General features: G+C 41.2%; 1 protein-coding gene across 4 annotated transcripts in view; it reads left to right on the forward strand.

Moving 5' to 3' along the window:
* Positions 1 to 17,380, forward strand: part of POLA2 (DNA polymerase alpha 2, accessory subunit) — a 161,343-nt gene that overhangs the window by 102,552 nt on the left and 41,411 nt on the right. For all 4 annotated transcript variants that reach the window (XM_029612329.1, XM_029612326.1, XM_029612327.1 and 1 more), the window contains 3 exons: positions 1,964 to 2,006; positions 16,315 to 16,439; positions 16,629 to 16,667. In XM_029612329.1, the coding sequence (XP_029468189.1) occupies positions 1,964 to 2,006; positions 16,315 to 16,439; positions 16,629 to 16,667 (207 nt within the window). The remainder of the gene's footprint in view (positions 1 to 1,963; positions 2,007 to 16,314; positions 16,440 to 16,628; positions 16,668 to 17,380) is intronic.

The following is a 17,380-nucleotide window of genomic DNA, read 5'->3' on the forward strand; positions in this document are numbered from 1 at the left end:
TTAGGGATGTGAATCGGATCCGATATCGGATCCGATTCACATCCGATATCGGATCCGATTCACATCTATAGAGATGTGAATCGGAACCAGAATCGGATCCGATATCGGATCCGATTCACATCCCTAATAGGAATAGGTAACCAAACATCATGCATGCTATGCAACAAGCGACCTATTTTACGGGAATCTCCCACATGTTAACAGATTGCCTCAGCAGAGTCTTTCAACCACAAGACTGGTTTTTGCAGCAATCAACAGCCAACAAGCTATTCAGTCTATGCGGTCTCCCAGTGATAGACCTGTTTGCATCAGAATAAAACTGAAAACTAGAAATGTTTTCTTCCATTCTTCTCAGCAAATTCAGAACAGCTCAGGACACTTTTCTGCTCGACTGGAAAGTAGATCTTATGTGTGCTTTCCTCCGATCCACTGATATTCAGAATGGTGCAAAAAAATACTCAAAGACAAAGATGAGGCCCAACAATAATATTAAATCTTCATAGCTCCAGCATGGGCCAGTCAGGTTTGGTTTCCATATCTAGTGCAACTATCCAGCAGTCCTCTTTTCCATTTCAAATCAAATTCGTACTTGTTAACTCAAGAAGGAGAATGCCAAACCTACCATCCCTCAATTTGACAGTTTGGATGTTGAATGCTCAGTAATTGCTGGATTGTTTTTACCAAAGGAAGTGGAGGACATTATAGAATCTGCAAGAAAACCATCAAGTAGGAGAGTCTGTGGTTTTAAATAGAAAAGATTTTCTGCATGGTGTTAGCAAAATTTCTTTGAACCATTCTCATGCAAACCCAAAGACTTGCTTAATTACTTGCTTTCTCTGTCCACCACAGGACCCAGCACTTCATCAATGAGAATATATCAGCACTGTAGCCGCTTACCATATACAGGTTTACTCTTGATCTATCTCCACTCATCCATTAGTGTTCAAGTTCATGCAAGGTTTATGGCAGATAAAACCTCCAGTCACAAAACTGCTGGTTGCATGGGATCTAAATATGGTCCTAGCACAACTCATGAAACCAGTATGCGAATCATTGGAGTCAGCTTGTCTCAAGTTCATAACATGAAAAGTACTGTTCTTGGTAGCGGTCATACCAGCCAGAAGGGTCAGTGAACTTCAAGCTCTAGTTTATTACTCACCGTACATACAATTTTTCCACAATAGGGGAAGTGCAGCTCTTTATCTTTTTTGGATCTGAACCAACCAGGCATAGCGGTGGTCAAATGAACATTGTCCAGTTGGCTAGCAAACTGTATTGCATATCGCTATACCCTAGCAGGCATCCAGATTATGGACTCTTATCAAGGCTCACCAACAGCAAGCCATGGCTGCATCAGTAGCTCATCTATGAACAGTACCTACCGAAGACATCTGCAAAGCTGCAACTTGGTTATCAGTATATATTTTATGTCCCATTACTGTCTGGACAATTTATCAAAGGATGACTGTAAATTTGAACAAGCAGTTTTACTTAGGCTGTTCACCCAGTAGTCCACTCTCCATGATAGGGCCGGAGTTACTTTTTCAGTAATCTTTCCTCTGCAGCCCTCCGCTTGGGACTCCCCACATGTCAAGGCTAATTCAACCCTGCTTATCGAATGGAAAAAGCACATTTGCTTACAGTAAACGGTGTTTTCCGTAGATAGCAGGATGAATTAGTTATGCTAAATACCTACCTATCAACTACCTAGCTAGATTAGCTTTCAAATTGACTGAGGAGACTGAGGCAATGCACAAGTAGGAATTCCCACACATGCTCAGTAGAACAAAAGCTCTACTAACTTGGAGAGTGAGGTCTGTTTGGTTCTGCTGGATAACGTCATCCACATGTCATGGCTAATTCATTCTGCTATCTACAGAAAACACAGTGTATGGTAAGCAAACTAGCTTTTCTTTTTTAGAGCTAACTGCAGACAGTAACTTTCCTGTTCCCTTTTCATCAGGGAGTTCCACTACCTTTCTATGAGCCTACTGAAATGCTGGAAGGCAAGTATCGCCAAAGATCTATTTATTTATTTATTTATTTAGGCGTTTTATATAACGTCGTTCCAAAAGAACATCACAACGGTTTACAATATTAGCATTCATTTTCTTGGTCAACAGTCACAAACTGTGTGTTAACATTTACATTCTTGGTCAACACCACAGCAAATATATATTCTAGTTCATGTTCATACATATTCTAAGACATCACAATAGCAAATATATAATCTAGTTCATACATTTTCTAGGTTGATACAACTGTATATATAAATTCTAATTCTACTAATAGTACACTTTATATCTTTCATTACTTATTGCTTGCTTCACTAACATTCTCTGGTACTGGCGTTGAAGTTATCAGCATATTGGTATTTTACGCTAAATCATATGCACTTCTAAAGAGCCATGTTTTCAGTGTATGCCTGAAACTTTCTTTCTTTCTGTTATCTGACCTAATGACTGTGGGAGAGAGTTCCACAACTTGGGGCCCACTATGAAACACATTCGGTCTCTTCTTTGCGTTAAGTGTGTGTTCCGAGTAGAAGGCACCATTAAAGTCTTTTTTTTTTTTTGTGATCTTAGGGCTCTCTGTGGTGTTTAATGTTGAAGTGTAACTCCTAATAAACATGGGTTAATATTGTTGATGATATTGAAAATTAGAGTTAATACTTTATAATTAATTCTGGGTTTTACAGGAAGCCAGTGCAATGCTAACAGCGAGGGGTTGATGTGTTCGAATTTCCTTGACCCTAGTAAGAGTTGTCCTACAATTTGCTTATTACATATACTATCTGCTGAACAGACAGATGGTAAAGAGATGAGGCATTGTGGCAAGAGATATCTTCACCAGGGGCTAACAATACTTGTTTAAAAAAATATATTTTTTTTTGTAGGATTAAATTAACAAAAGCCAGCACTATAAGCAAATGCTGAAACGTTTCCACAGTGAGTCTGATGACTTTCTGTTATGGAAGAAATGATGGGGTGTAAGTAGAAACACAGAATATGATACGAGATGAAGACCATAAGGCCAATCTACTCTGTCCAATTAATTTCATGTAGCAGTATTATAGACCACAGTTGATCTCTCCTTTCAGTTCTTCTCAACTAAGGATCCTCTGTGTATTTATTTATTTTAAAAATTTATATCCCATACTAGACAAAGTTCAAGGCAAATAAATACAACCATAAAATCATTAAAACAACAAGACAAACATATCTATAAGCCATTACACAAAGTTTACTACTACACAACCAGTTCAAAACATTGATAATGTCATTGATTAATGTCATTGATCTTTGATCAATGTCATTGATCTTTGATCAATGACATTATAGCTGCCCTACGTTCTGGATGCCTTGAGCACAAAAGCTAACTGCAATAAATGTTTAACGATTTCCTGAAAATTTTAGTACAGGTGATTAGCCGTAATTATTCTGGCAGAATATTCCGAAGAACTAGGCTAATAATAGAAAAGTCCTTGTTGCTAGAACCTGCCAGATGTGCTGCCTTTAAGGAAAAGATGTTGAGCAAGCCAGACTGAGATGATTTTAATGCTCATGGAGGGTTATAAATCCAGAGTATAGTCTTTAACCAGGGAGACTGAGTACTCCCCAGAAGTTTATGTATTAACATACTTTTTTGTATTTAATACTACAAGCTACATGAAGCCAATGCAGTCTACTGCGTATTGGAGTCATGTGCTCTTTCAAAATGCAGGCACCTACATTCTGATTATTCTGGAGTGCTCTAAGTGTAGATGCAGGTACACCAAGATACAGGGAGTTATAATAATCAAGACCTGAAAATAATAGTTTTGAAATTACTGAGATCCTAACAATGACCTTAAATGACATAAGATGTACAGTTTAAATAATGTTGCCTTTGCAACAGCATTTATCTGCAGCCATATCTGGATAAGATTTTAGAGGAGCCGGCTGTTGTGGTACATGTGGGCACCAACAAGGTAGGAAAATGTGGGAGTGAGGTTCTGGAAGCCAAATTTAGGCTCTTAGGTAGAAAGCTGAAATCCAGAACATCCAGGGTAGCGTTCTCTGAAATGCTCCCTATTCCACACGCAGAGCTCTGGAGTCCCAAAGCATGGATGAGACAAGGAAGGTGCAAGGAAGAGGGATTCAGTTTTGTAAGGAACCAGGGAACCTTTTGGGGAAGGGGAGCGTCTTTTCTGAAGGGATGGGCTCCACCTTAACCAGGGTGAAACCAGGCTCCTGGCACTAACCTTTAACAGATCGAACAGCTTTTAAACTAATTCAAAGGGGAACGCTGACAGTCGCTCAGCAGTGCATGGTTCGGAGGGAGGCGTCTGCGAAAAATACTAAAGAAGCATTAGAGTTAGGGCATCCTAACAGAGAGGTTCCAATAATAAGAAAAGTAATCCATGTGCCCATAATTAAAGACTCACCTGAGCTAAAAGATTCCAATTTATCTATGTCAACTGAAAAGCAGAATGTTAATACAAACAAAAAACACACTTTGAAATGTTTATATGCTAATGCCAGAAGTCTAAGATTTAAGATAGGAGAGTTAGAGTGTATAGCAGTGAATGATGACTTAGACTTAATTGGCATCTCAGAGATGTGGTGGATAGAGGATAACCAATAGGATAGTGCTATACTGGGCTACAAATGATATTGCAATAATAGAGAGGATCAACTTGGTGGCGGGATAGCATTTCATGTCTGGGATGGCATAGAGTCCAACAGGATAAAGATCCTGCAAGAGACTAAATGCACAATCAAATCTTTATGGGTAGAAATCCCTTGTGTGTTGGAAGAGTATAGCAATAGGAGTATAATATCATCCACCTGGCCAAAATGATGAGACGGACAGTGAAATGCTAAGAGAAATTAGGGAAGCTAACCGAATTGGTAGTGCAGTAATAATGGTAGATTTAAATTACGCCAATATTGACTAGGTAAGTGAAACATCAGGACATGCTAGAGAGATAAAGTTCCTGGATGGAATAAATGACAGTTTTATGGAGCAATTGGTTCAGGAACAGACGAGAGGGGCAATTTTAGATCTAATTCTCAATGGTGCGCAGGATTTGGTGAGAGATCATATTATGATCACTTGGCAATAATGATCATAATATGATCAAATTTGAATTAATGACTGGAAGGAGGACAGTAAGTAAATCCACAGCTCTAGCACGAAACTTTCAAAAGTGTAATTTTGATAAAATGAAAAAAAAAAGTTTAAAAAAAAACCAAAACTGAAAGGTGTAACTACAAAGATTGTGTATGCAACAGGTGTGGACATTGTTAAAAAATAAATAAATAAATAAATCTTAGAAGCACAATTCAGATGTATTCCACGTATTAAGAAAGATGGAAGGAAGGTCAAACGATTAGACATGGCTAAAAAGTGAGGTGAAAGAGGCTATTTTAGCCAAAAGATCTTCTTTCAAAAATTGGAAGAAGGATCTATCAGAAGAAAATAGGATAAAGCATAAGCATTGGCAAGTTAAATGTAAGACATTGATAAGACAGGCTAAGAAAATTTGAAAAGAAGTTGGCCGTAGAGGCAAAAAATAATAATAAAAAACTTTTTAAAATATATCTCAAGCAGAAAGCCTGCAAGGGAGTCGGTTAGACCATTAGATGATTAAGGGGTTAAAGGGGCACTTAGGGAAGGTAAGGCCATTGTGGAAAGACTAAACAAATTCATTACTTCGGTGTTTACTGAAGAGGATGTCTGGGAGATACCAGTTCTGGAGATGCTTTTCAAGGGTGACGATTCAGATGAACTGAACCAAATCACGGTGAACCTGGTAAATGTGGTAGGCCAGATTGACAAACTGAATAGTAATAAATCACCTGGAGCAGATGGTATACATCCCAGGGTTCCGAAAGAAATAAAAAATGAAATTTCAGATCTATTACTAGTAATTTGTATTCTATCATTAAAATCATCCATTGTACCTGAAGACTGGAAGGTGACCAATGTAACCCCAATATTTAAAAAGGGCTTCAGGGGTGATCCGGGAAACAATTGATCAGTGAGCCTGACTTGGGTACCGGTAATGATCGTGGAAACTGTTATAAAGAATAAAATCACAAAACATTTAGATAGACATGGTTTAATGGGACACAGCCAGCATGAATTTACCCAAGGGAAGTCTTGTCTCACAAATCTACATTTTTTGAAGGGGTGAATAAACATGTGGGCAAAGGTGAACCAGTAGATGTGGTATATTTGGATTTTCAGAAGGCATTCGACATTCATGAAAGTCTTCTAAGAAAACTAAAAAGCCATGGGATAGGAGGTGATGTCCTTTTGTGGATTGCAAACTGGTTAAAAGACAGAAAACAGAGAGTAGGATTAAATGGTCTGTTTTCACAGTGAAAAAAGGTAAACAGTGGAATGCCTCAGGGATCTGTACTTGCACCAGTGCTTTTTAATATATTTATAAATGATCTGGAAAAGGGATACGATGAGTGAGGTGATCAGATTTGCGGATGACACAAAATTATGCAGAGTAGTTAAATCTCAAACGGATTGTGATAAATTGCAGGAGGACTTTGTGAAACTGGAAGATTAAGGTTCCAAATGACAGATGAAATTTAATGTGGACAATTGCAAGGTGATGCATATAGGAAAAAATAACCCTTGCTGTAGTTACAAAATGTTAGGTTCTATTTTAGGAGTTACCACCCAGGAAAGAGATATAGGCATCATAGTGGATAATACATTGAAATCATTGACTCAATGTGCTGTGGCGGCAAAAAAGCAAACAGAATGTTAGGAATTATTAGGAAGGGAAGGGCACATAAAACGGATGTCTTAATGTCTCTGTATCGCTCCATGGTGCGACCACACCTTGAGTATTGTGTGCAGTTCTGGTCACTGCATCTCAAAAAAAAAGATATAGCAGAATTAGAAAAGGTACAGAGAAGAGCAAATAAATGATAAAGGGGATGGAATGATTCCCCTGTAAAGAAAGGCTAAAGAGGTTAGGGCTTTTCAACTTAGAGAAGAGATGGCTTAGGGGAGAACAAGATGTGACAAATAGACATCCACCTTCCCCAGCATTACAGCATCCTGTGCATCAACCACCACTCCCACACAGATGTCAGGCATCCAAAAGTCAAAAAACCAAGAATAAATGGATAACAGTGGGCTCTAGCAGAATAAGACCTGTGATGAAGATACCCACTCTCCCCAATGTTACCCATACATAATGCCTTTTCTGCATTGGAGGATGAAGAAAGCACAGAAATAGATATTGAAGTGATTTATAAATGTGAAGTCATCCAGTGCACCCAAAAACCCTGCAACACAATCAAATGTCATTAAAAAAAACTTCTGCTGGGAGACTTGATCATCTGAGGAACCAATTTGGGAGCACTTTTTGATGGTGACACAAGATTTAAATGCATTCCAGGATCCTCAGGTAGTAGAAGTGCGAACTAGATAGTCCAAGTCATTGAAGAAGAAAGTAAAATCGTTATCAATGTTATCATCCATCTGGGGACCAATGACCTCAGTAGAAATGGTATCCATGAAGTACAAAAAGATTTCCAAAATCTAGGTAAGATATGACACACTGCAAAGACTATTGCCTTTTTGGAAGTATTACGTGTTCATGGAAAGGGAAAGGAGAAGTTATGCCATATAAATAATTTCAGTACCTGGCTCAAAACATGGTGTATAGAAAATGGTTTTGAATACATTGAAGGCTGGGGTCGTGAATGGAGCAGTAAAAGGCTATATGGTAAGGATGGCTTACATTTGTCTGTAGCAGGAAGGAGGCTGCTGAGTGACAAATTCAGATCATATGTTATCAGACATTTAAACTAAAGAATGGGGGTGGCAGGAGATGGCCAATGAAATTGACATGTCAGCCCTTAGCAATACAGGACATGAGAGGAGAAAATAACACAATCAATCAGTTCAAAAAAGCAGAAAAGGTGCCTAGGAGCTGCAACAAATCAAGGGAGAATAATTAAAAGGCTATGACTACAAATGCTCGTAGTTTGGGCAATAAAATCCCAGATCTGCAGGCCAAATTGGTGGAAGCGGACCTGGACATTGTTGCTATTTCGGAGACATTGGATTCTCATGATTGGGATACAGCTATACCAGGCTATAACTTGTTAAGGAAAGACAGAGAGGACCAAAAAGGGGGAGGAGTAGCTCTTTATGTCATAAACAATATCCACACAATTTTGTATGGTGTGCCAAAAGTTCACAAGACACTAGAAAACCTGCCATTAAGACCCATTATATCAAGTAATGGATCATTGTTATCCCAGGACAAACAGGATGATAGTCCTCGCATATGGGTGACGTCACTGGATGGAGCCCTATCACGGAAAACTTTCTGTCAAAGTTTCTAGAAACGTTTGACTGGCACACTGAGCCCACTGAGCATGCCCAGCATGCCATGATCCCTCGAGCCACAGGGGTCTCCCTTCAGTCTTCTTTTTTCCACACTGAGTTAGCCTTGCGGTTAAGGAGCCCTATGTGTTTTCACACAACTTTTCCTCATGGGAAAAATTAATACTTTTCCTCAGAAAAATCCCCTCATTGGGGTCTTCCAGTCTCTGATAACTTTTTTTCTCGATTGGTGACCAATTCCAATTTTTGCGGTCTATACAGTTTCTTAATTTCATCGGTGACCGCAGGCTGTCAATAGCTGTCTGGCCTTTTACAATGGCAACCGGCTTCAAAAAATGCCTTAATTGCCCCCGTACCATGTCCATTACCGATCCACACATCGAGTGTGTTTTGTGCCTCGGCCCTGGACACAAAGTTTCATCATGTCCCCAATGTGCCGAGATGACTTCCAAAGGTAGACGGGCCCATCTAGATAAAATGGAGCATCTTTTTAATATTCAGCTCATTCCATCGTCATCAACGCAGTCGTCACCAGCAGGAGTTACAAAAAAGGTAATCCTAAAAGCCCGCCAGGTGCATGGGGGTAGTGGGGACCCACCATCCCCAACTCCATCGAAAGCATCGACAAAATCAGCATCGGTGCTTGAAAAAAGAGAGCACCGTGAAAAACACCATCATCGGCATTGACGGGAACCACCCGGTGCCGATTCTGATCCAGGGGTGAGTTCAATTCCTGTCGACCCACCCGCTAAAAAGCCCAGGATCGAAGATACTTCGACGCCATCGATGCCAGAACCGAGGCAATCCCCACCGACATCGGTGCCGGTTACTGAGCCCCCACAGAGACCTGTGGTGCAGCCAGTTTTGCCTCCTCTGCCACCCCCTATAGCTGCTCTGTCTGCATCAGCTATCAGGGAGGAACTAGACTGATTTATCCGCCAGGCAGTCGTCAATGCCATCCGAGAACTCCATCCACTGGTGCCGGTTCCCATACCTCCACCGACGCTGGAGGCATCGATGCTTCAACCCTCTACTGACGCGGCTTGATACCTTGATCAGTGCCTTGCCAACTCAACTGGTGCCATCTAGGCCGAGGATACCAATTAAGCACCCGAATCCACCGGTACCGAATCCGGACCCTTCGGATGCTGACTGCACCGATTGACCATCAACCATCGTCTCCTCAGCCGATGCCAGGACCGGGTCTCTCCGGATCGAGTTGCCCGATTCCAGCACTGATTCCATCAATGCCAATTCCATTACCATCGATGCCAGGTAAAAAGAAACAAAAATCATCAATGGATCCATCAAAGATCAAGTCACCATCGATGCCATTCTCCATTCCTCCTTCCACTCCATGTCCAGTCCCGTTCTCAGACACCTGGGAGGATGTGGATTCAGATTCCTCCACTGAAGACATCTTACCGGACCCGTCACCACCGGAAGAATGGAGAAAATCCACCTCCTGAAGATCTCTCCTTCTCTAACTTTGTGAAGGAGATGTCTGAAACAATTCCTTTCCAGTTGGCTACAGAGGAGGACACTAGACATAAAACTTTAGAAGTCCTACAGTTTGTTGAAGCTCCTAAAGAGATTGTTGCCATACCTGTACATGAGGTTCTAGTTGATCTCCAAAGACGCCTTTGGGAGCATCCTTGCACGGTGCCACCTGTAAATAAAAGAATAGATGCTACCTATTTAGTGCAATATATTCCTGGCTTTCAGAAGTCGCAACTCCCACATCAGTCTGTTGTGGTAGAGACCACGCAGAAGAGGTAAAAAAGGATTAAACCACACTCTTCCACACCTCCTGGAAAGGAACAAAAATTCTTAGACACCTTGGGTCGTAAAATGTTTCAAGGCTCTTTTATTATCCCGTATTGCCTCATATCAGCTATATATGACACAATACCAGTGGAATTTGTGGAAACAAATGCAGGGCTTTTCAGAAACCATTCCACAACTGCATCAAGACTCTTTTAACTCCATCATTCATAAAGGTCTAGAAGCTGGAAAGCATGAAGTCCGTGCAGCCTATGACTCATTTGAAACTTCATCCAGAATGGCAGCAACTGGAATCAGTGCCCAAAGATGGGCATGGCTCAAAGCTTCCGACCTCAGGCCTGAGGTTCAGGAAAAATTAGCTGATCTACCCTGCACAGGTGAAAACCTGTTTGGTGATAAAGTGCAAGCGGCAGTTGCACAACTAAAGGATCACAGCGAAACTTTACGCCAACTCTCCATGATACTGGCAGAAACCCCATCTTCTGCAAGGCGACCTTCAAGAGAGGATACGAGAAAACCTTTTTACAGACCACGCAGATACTATCCACCACCTTCTCATGGTAGAACATCAAGACCATCACAAAGAGGTCAACCCAGACAAGTCAAAACATCCAGACCTCAGCCTTCCCTTCAGACAGGCCAGGCATCTGGATTTTTAAGTGATTCCAGAGAACAGCAGCCTCTCCAAGAACCCGAATCCAAACTTACCAGTCGGAGGCCAGGTTTCCTATTTCCTACCCAGCTGGTCAACTATCACCACAGATCAATGGGTTCTAACCATTATAGCACAAGGTTACCATCTGGATTTTCTCACAGTGCCCAAAGACTCTCCACACAAAGATCATACCACTCTCTCTTCTACAAACAGAATTATCCACCCTCTTGAAAACCAGGGCCATGGAACCAGTTCCCCGACCTCAGTAGGGCAGAGGATTCTACTCCTGCTATTTTCTCATTCCAAAGAAAACAGGAGGACTACGACCCATCTTAGACCTCCAAAATCTCAACAAATTTCTACGGACAGAAAAATTCAGGATGGTATCCTTAGGCACCATGCTTCCCCTTCTTCAAGCAGGAGATTGACTCTGTTCCCTGGATCTTCCAGACACTTACGCTCACATCCCAATATTCCCTCCTCATCACAAGTTCCTGTGCTTCCTGGTGGGTCATCAACACTTTCAATACCGGGTCCTACCATTCAGACTTGCCTCGGCACCTCGAGTATTTACAAAGTGCCTACCGGTAGCAGCAGCCCATTTACGCAAGAAAAGCATTCACGTTTTTCCTTCTCTGTACGACTGGCTCATAAAAAGCCAATCAAGGCAAGGAGCTCTCACTTCTCTCAAGCTCACAATCAATCTGCTTCACTCGTTGGGATTTCTAATCAATTACCAAAAATCCCACTTTTTACCATCTCATCTTCTACAGTTCATCGGAGCAGAACTGAACACCACCGTATCAAAAGCTTTCCTACCAAAAGAACGTGCAGAAATACTTTCCAGATTAGCGAAATCTCTGCGCGCCAAGCAAATGGCTACAGCCCATCAATTTCTCACTCTGCTAGGCCACATGGCCTCCACAGTTCACATCACGCCTATGGCCAGGTTAGCCATGAGAATAACACAGTGGACATTGAGATCACAGTGGCTCCAAGCCATTCAACCACTGTCTTCTCAGATTCAAATAACCCACCAGTTACATTCATCTCTCCTCTGGTGGACAAACACAAACAATTTGCTCTCAGGCCTACCTTTTCAGCAACCAGTTCCACAAGTAACCTTAACTACAGATGCATCCACCTTGGGTTGGGGAGCACATATACAAAGTCTTCAGACTCAAGGTACTTGGACAAAACTCGAAGCAACATTTCAAATCAACTTCCTGGAGCTTCGAGCTATATGCTATGCTCTTTATGCAGTCAAGGACTGCCTTTCACACAAGACTGTTTTAATACAAACAGACAACACAGTTGCCATGTGGTACCTGAACAAACAAGGGGGTTCGGGCTCTTATCTCCTTTGTCAAGAAGCCACACAATTCTGGGATTGGGCCCTGGCACATTCCATGTTTCTCCAGGCCACTTATCTAGCAGGCATACACAACGTAGTCGCAGATTGCCTCAGTCGTCAGTTCCAACCCCACGAGTGGTCCCTGGATCCTTTTGGTAGCGGCCAGGATATTCCAACGTTGGGGTCAGCCGACAATGGACCTCTTTGCATCCGAACTGAATTACAAAGTGGACAGATTCTGTTCCCTGCACATACAGAGAAACCACTTAGCCAGGGACGCCTTTGCTCACCCCTGGAACTCAGGCCTTCTTTACGCGTATCCCCTGATACCGCTAATAACCAAAACTCTAGTGAAGGTACAACAGGACAAAGGGTCAATGATACTCATAGCCCCATATTGGCCTCGACAAGTATGGTTCCCCATACTTCTCGACCTCTTGATCAGGGAACCCATTCGCCTGGGCAAAGCACCCACTCTCATAGCTCAGGATCAGGGCAGGTTGAGCCATCCCAACCTTCAAACCCTATCGCGCACTGCATGGATGTTGAAAGCTTGATCCTTCAACTACTCAATCTTTCAACTATGTCTCTCAGGTGCTGCAGCTTCACAAAATCCTTCCACATGAAGATCCTATCTTAATTTCATCAATGCAATGAAGGAACACAGCCGCCGGATGCGAAAAAATTGGCTTATCGGTAGGCCATTTTTAAATGCCCGGGGATGAAAGCTATGGTACATCAGAAGGTTATTTCTATCAATGGATTTATGGTATAATGTTGTTTTTAAACCACAATTTTCTTTCACAATCCACATATCTAAAAAAGATATCTCATGCCGATTAAATTCAAATGAAAATTTAAGGTATGTATCATTGGTATTCAACCACACACATTTTTGCAAAGAATCTTGAGTTGCACTGCAACTTTTAAGATAAGAGCGTTTTTTCCTGCCTCTTTAAATTTAAAATGTTAAAATTATAAAATAATGATGGCAGTACGATTTGAAAAAAGTGGAACTCGATGATTATGTCTAAAGGTGAAAAAACACTTCAGTGATGCATATAAGGCATCCCTTTGAATAAGTGAATGCGATTTTGGTTTTCCAAATAGCATAAAAAAAAGGCACCTATATATATGAGAAGTTCCACTTTTTTGATATAGAAAAGTTCCCAAAGAGTGTGGTTTTTTCATAGTGTGCTATTAGTTATACATTACAAACATTTCAGTTTTTGAATTTTTCAAAAACAATATCCAAGCAACTGAACTGCAAGGAATGTAGGGTAGAGAAGAAGCATTATGGGCTGTTCTAGGGAAGAAAAAAAAAAGATGAGGGTGCATCCATTTTTACTGATGTGGTTTACAGGCCTCTGACTCAAACGGAAGAAATTGACAGAGATCTGGTCAGACATCCAAAAGGTGGGAAAGAAGGGAGAAGTGTTGATTGCTGGAGACCTTAATCTGCTGGATGTAAACTGGAGAATCCCTTCTGCGAAATCTACCAGAAGTAGAGAGATACTGGATGCCCTGCAAGAGGCTCTCTTCAAACAAATGTAATGGAACCTATGAGGGAATTAGTTATATTTGACCTAGTGCTCACTAACAGGGATAATGTCTCTAATGTCCGAGTAGGTGCCCACCTCAGCACCAGTGATCATCAAACAGTATGGTTTTCACATTGCAAATGGGATAAGAAGTCACATGAAAACCTGAGTTGTATTTCAAAAATAGACTTTGTCAAAATGGGGATGTATCTGGAGGCAGAACTAGAAGACTGGGAGAAAATGGGCAAGTTGGAACAACAGAGAGCCAAACTAAAAGGTACAATCACAAAAGCCACAAATCTATATGTTAGAAAAGTAAACAGAAGTAAGAGAAAATGAGGTGGCTGACACAAAAGCAAAAAGAACAGTGTTGAAAAAATATAAAGAATCCCAAGATGAGGAACATTGGGAAGAATATCTGGTGAAACTGAGGGAAACAAAATTATCAAGAAAGCAAAAAGTCAGGTGGAAGAAAAAATTGCCAATGTGACAAAATATTTTTCAGATACATCAGAGAAAGTGGACAAAGCCATGGGGCCTCATGGGGTTCATCCCATGATACTGAGGGTGCTCAGAGATGTACTGGCGGGTTCGCTGAGTGACCTGTTCAATAGATCCCTGGAAATGGGAAAGGTGCCAAGTGATTGAAGAAGAGCAGTGGTAGTCCCACTTCATAAGAGTGGGAGCAGATAGGAGGCTGGAAACTACAGGCTGGTTAGCCTCATGTCTGGTGGGAAAATTAATGGAAACTCTGCTGAAGGAAAGGTTAGTGAACTATCTACAGTCAGGAGGATTTGCTGGACCTGAGGCAGCATGGATTCACCAGGGGAATGTCTTGTCAGACAAACCTGATTAACTTTTTTAATTGGGTGACTAAAGAATTAAATCGAGGAAGAGTGTTCAATGTGATATATTTGGATTTCAGCAAAGCTTTTGATACGGTCCCACATAGGAGGCTTATGAATAAAATGAGAAGCTTGGGAGTGAGTGCCAAGGTGGTGGCATGGATTACAAACTGGTTGACAGAAGACAGCGTGTGATGGTAAATGGAACCTACTCTGAAGAAAGAACGATGTTAAGCAGAGTGCCGCAAGGATCAGTGTTGGGACCGGTCCTGTTCAATATCTTTGAGCGACATTGTGGAAGGGATAGAAGGTAAAGTTTGTTTTTTTGTGAATGATACTAAGATCTGCAACAGAGTGGACACGCCAGAAGGAGTTGAGAGAATGAGATGTGATTTAAGGAAGCTTGAACGATGGTCGAAGATATGGCAGCTGGGATTCAGTGCCAAGAAGTGTAGAGTCATGCATCTGGAGTGTAGTAACCCAACAGAGCTGTATGTCTTGGAGGGTGAAGGGCTGTTGTGCATGGAGCAAGAAAGGAACCTTGGGGTGATAGTGTCTATCAATCTGAAGACGGCAAAGCAATATGACAAGGAGAATAGCTAAAGCCAGAAGCATACAGGGCTGCATAGAGAAAGAAATAACCAGTAAGAAAAAGTAAGTGATAGTCCCCTTGTACAGGGCCTTGGGGAGGCCTCATTTGGAGTGTTGTGTTCAGTTCTGAAGACCATATCTCAAAAGGGACAGAAATAGGATGGAGGCGGTCCAGAGAAGGGCAACAAAAATGGTGGGGGGTGTCCATCAAATGACTTATGAGGAAAGGTTGAAGTACCTAAATATGTATACCATGGAGGAGAGGAGGTGCAGGGAAGATATGAAACAGACCTTCAGATACTGAAAGGTTTTAATGATACACATTCGACAAACATCTGCAAAGCTGTGACTTGGTCCTCAGTGTGCACCTTCAAATCCTATTACATCTGGACATTCTATCAAGGAGCGACAGTAAATTTGGACAAGCAGTTTTGCGTAGTCTGTTCACCCCGTAATCTACTGTCTATGGTGGGGTCTAGGTTGCTTTTTCAGTAAATACTCCATTGCAACCATCAACTCGGGGACTCCCCATGTGTTATAGCTAATTCAGCCCTGCTTGCCAATGGAGAACGCAAGTTTACTTATCATAAACAGTGTTCTCTATAGATAGCAGGATGAATTGGCCATGATTAATACCTGCCCGCTTCTCTGGAGAGTAGACTCTCTAGCTTAAAACTTAGCTTTAAATTGACTGAAGGGCTCACAAGAAAAACACCTGTGCAGCAACTCCTGCACATGCTCAGAGAGAAGGGTCCTTTCAGCGCCGTCATATGATGTCATCCATGTGTCATGGCTAATTTATCCTGCTGACTATTGAGGGTGGTGTTTAAGTAAAAAACTTGCTTTTTACTTAATATTAAGAAAAAGCATACATGTAGGCTTCATGGATAGTTCCAAATTTTCTTTCTAAACATGCACCCCTAAAGTTCTTCACCTGTTACTCTTGTGTTCCTACTTTACATACATTGGAGCAGTGAAGTGGTTTATTGATGACACAGCACATCAGTGCCATGGCTTTCATGGCTCTAAAACAGGAGAGGGTACATACGTTTTGAGGTATTCTGACAAGTTATCAATTTATCCATCAAAAAAGAGACATGCCTTTGCTTTTCCTGTCCAAATAAAATGGTATTTGTTTTTCTTCATCCCTTCTCTCTTTCCAACCCCTACTTTTAGATTCAGTACCTCAAATGGTTCTAGTTGCCTGCGGGCCGTACACCACCTCTGATAGCATCACCTATGAGCCCATGAGGGACCTGATTGACGTCATCAACAGAGACAGACCAGACATCTGTATCCTGGTAAAAAGGAAGAACGCTTGCTGATGAGTAGAAACTCAGTAATTGGTGATGCAGGCATTTTTGGGGGTCCTCTTCAGATTTGCTGTTGCAAAGGCTGAGAAACCTCTTTAAGCATCTGTCTTGTTTGACCTGATTGTTCCCCTCTCCCAGTCTTTCCTCTAACTTAATGTTTTGTTTTTTCTGTTGCAGCTTGGACCATTCCTAGATGCAAAGCATGAACAAGTTGAGGTGAGGCCAAGCAAGTATTAGCAATTTAAAAAATGCATGAAAATATAGTCTTAAACCGAGGGGGGTTCGATGAATAGTGCAAATAGCCCCTTATTGTTTAAAAATTGCATAATTATGGTTAGTCCTTGATTTGTGGAATATTTTATTATAGAAGAAATAAATCAATTTCATCTTATTTTGAAGGCAGTGATGCTATGGAAGGTACTGTTATCCTATCAGGATTCTTTCATCAGTTGTTCTTTGAAAATTCAGGACTGATCGAGAAAGTAATAAATAGTACAGTATATATTTTTTTGTTTTACAGTTTTCAGTGTATTAACTTTTGTTCATAATTGAGTTTAAATGTCTAGTTTTGTTACTGGAAATTTAAATTATGGAAAGGGTTGGGCACTTGTCCCATTGTGTGATCAGTGGAAAGCAGGAGAGTGGGCAATGTACCTATAAACTGTGCAGTACACACTCACTCTGGCGCTTTACACACTCTGGCACAAATTCAAAGACTCTAGGATAGTATAGATAAAGTATTTTATTGCTGATTTATGTAGGTAAATATATCTATTTTCAAAGTTCAATTTCCCATACAATATGATATGCAAACCAGTGCCTTCTATATGCCCATTTCTCTGTACATGCCCGGATCAGTCCAGACTCCTGGGTTTAAGCATCCCTGCCAGCAGATGGAGACAGAGAAAATTTCACTGACACTGCTTCAT

This window comes from Rhinatrema bivittatum, chromosome 8 (genome assembly GCF_901001135.1).
Source record: "Rhinatrema bivittatum chromosome 8, aRhiBiv1.1, whole genome shotgun sequence".
NCBI classification, from domain to species: Eukaryota; Metazoa; Chordata; class Amphibia; order Gymnophiona; family Rhinatrematidae; genus Rhinatrema; species Rhinatrema bivittatum.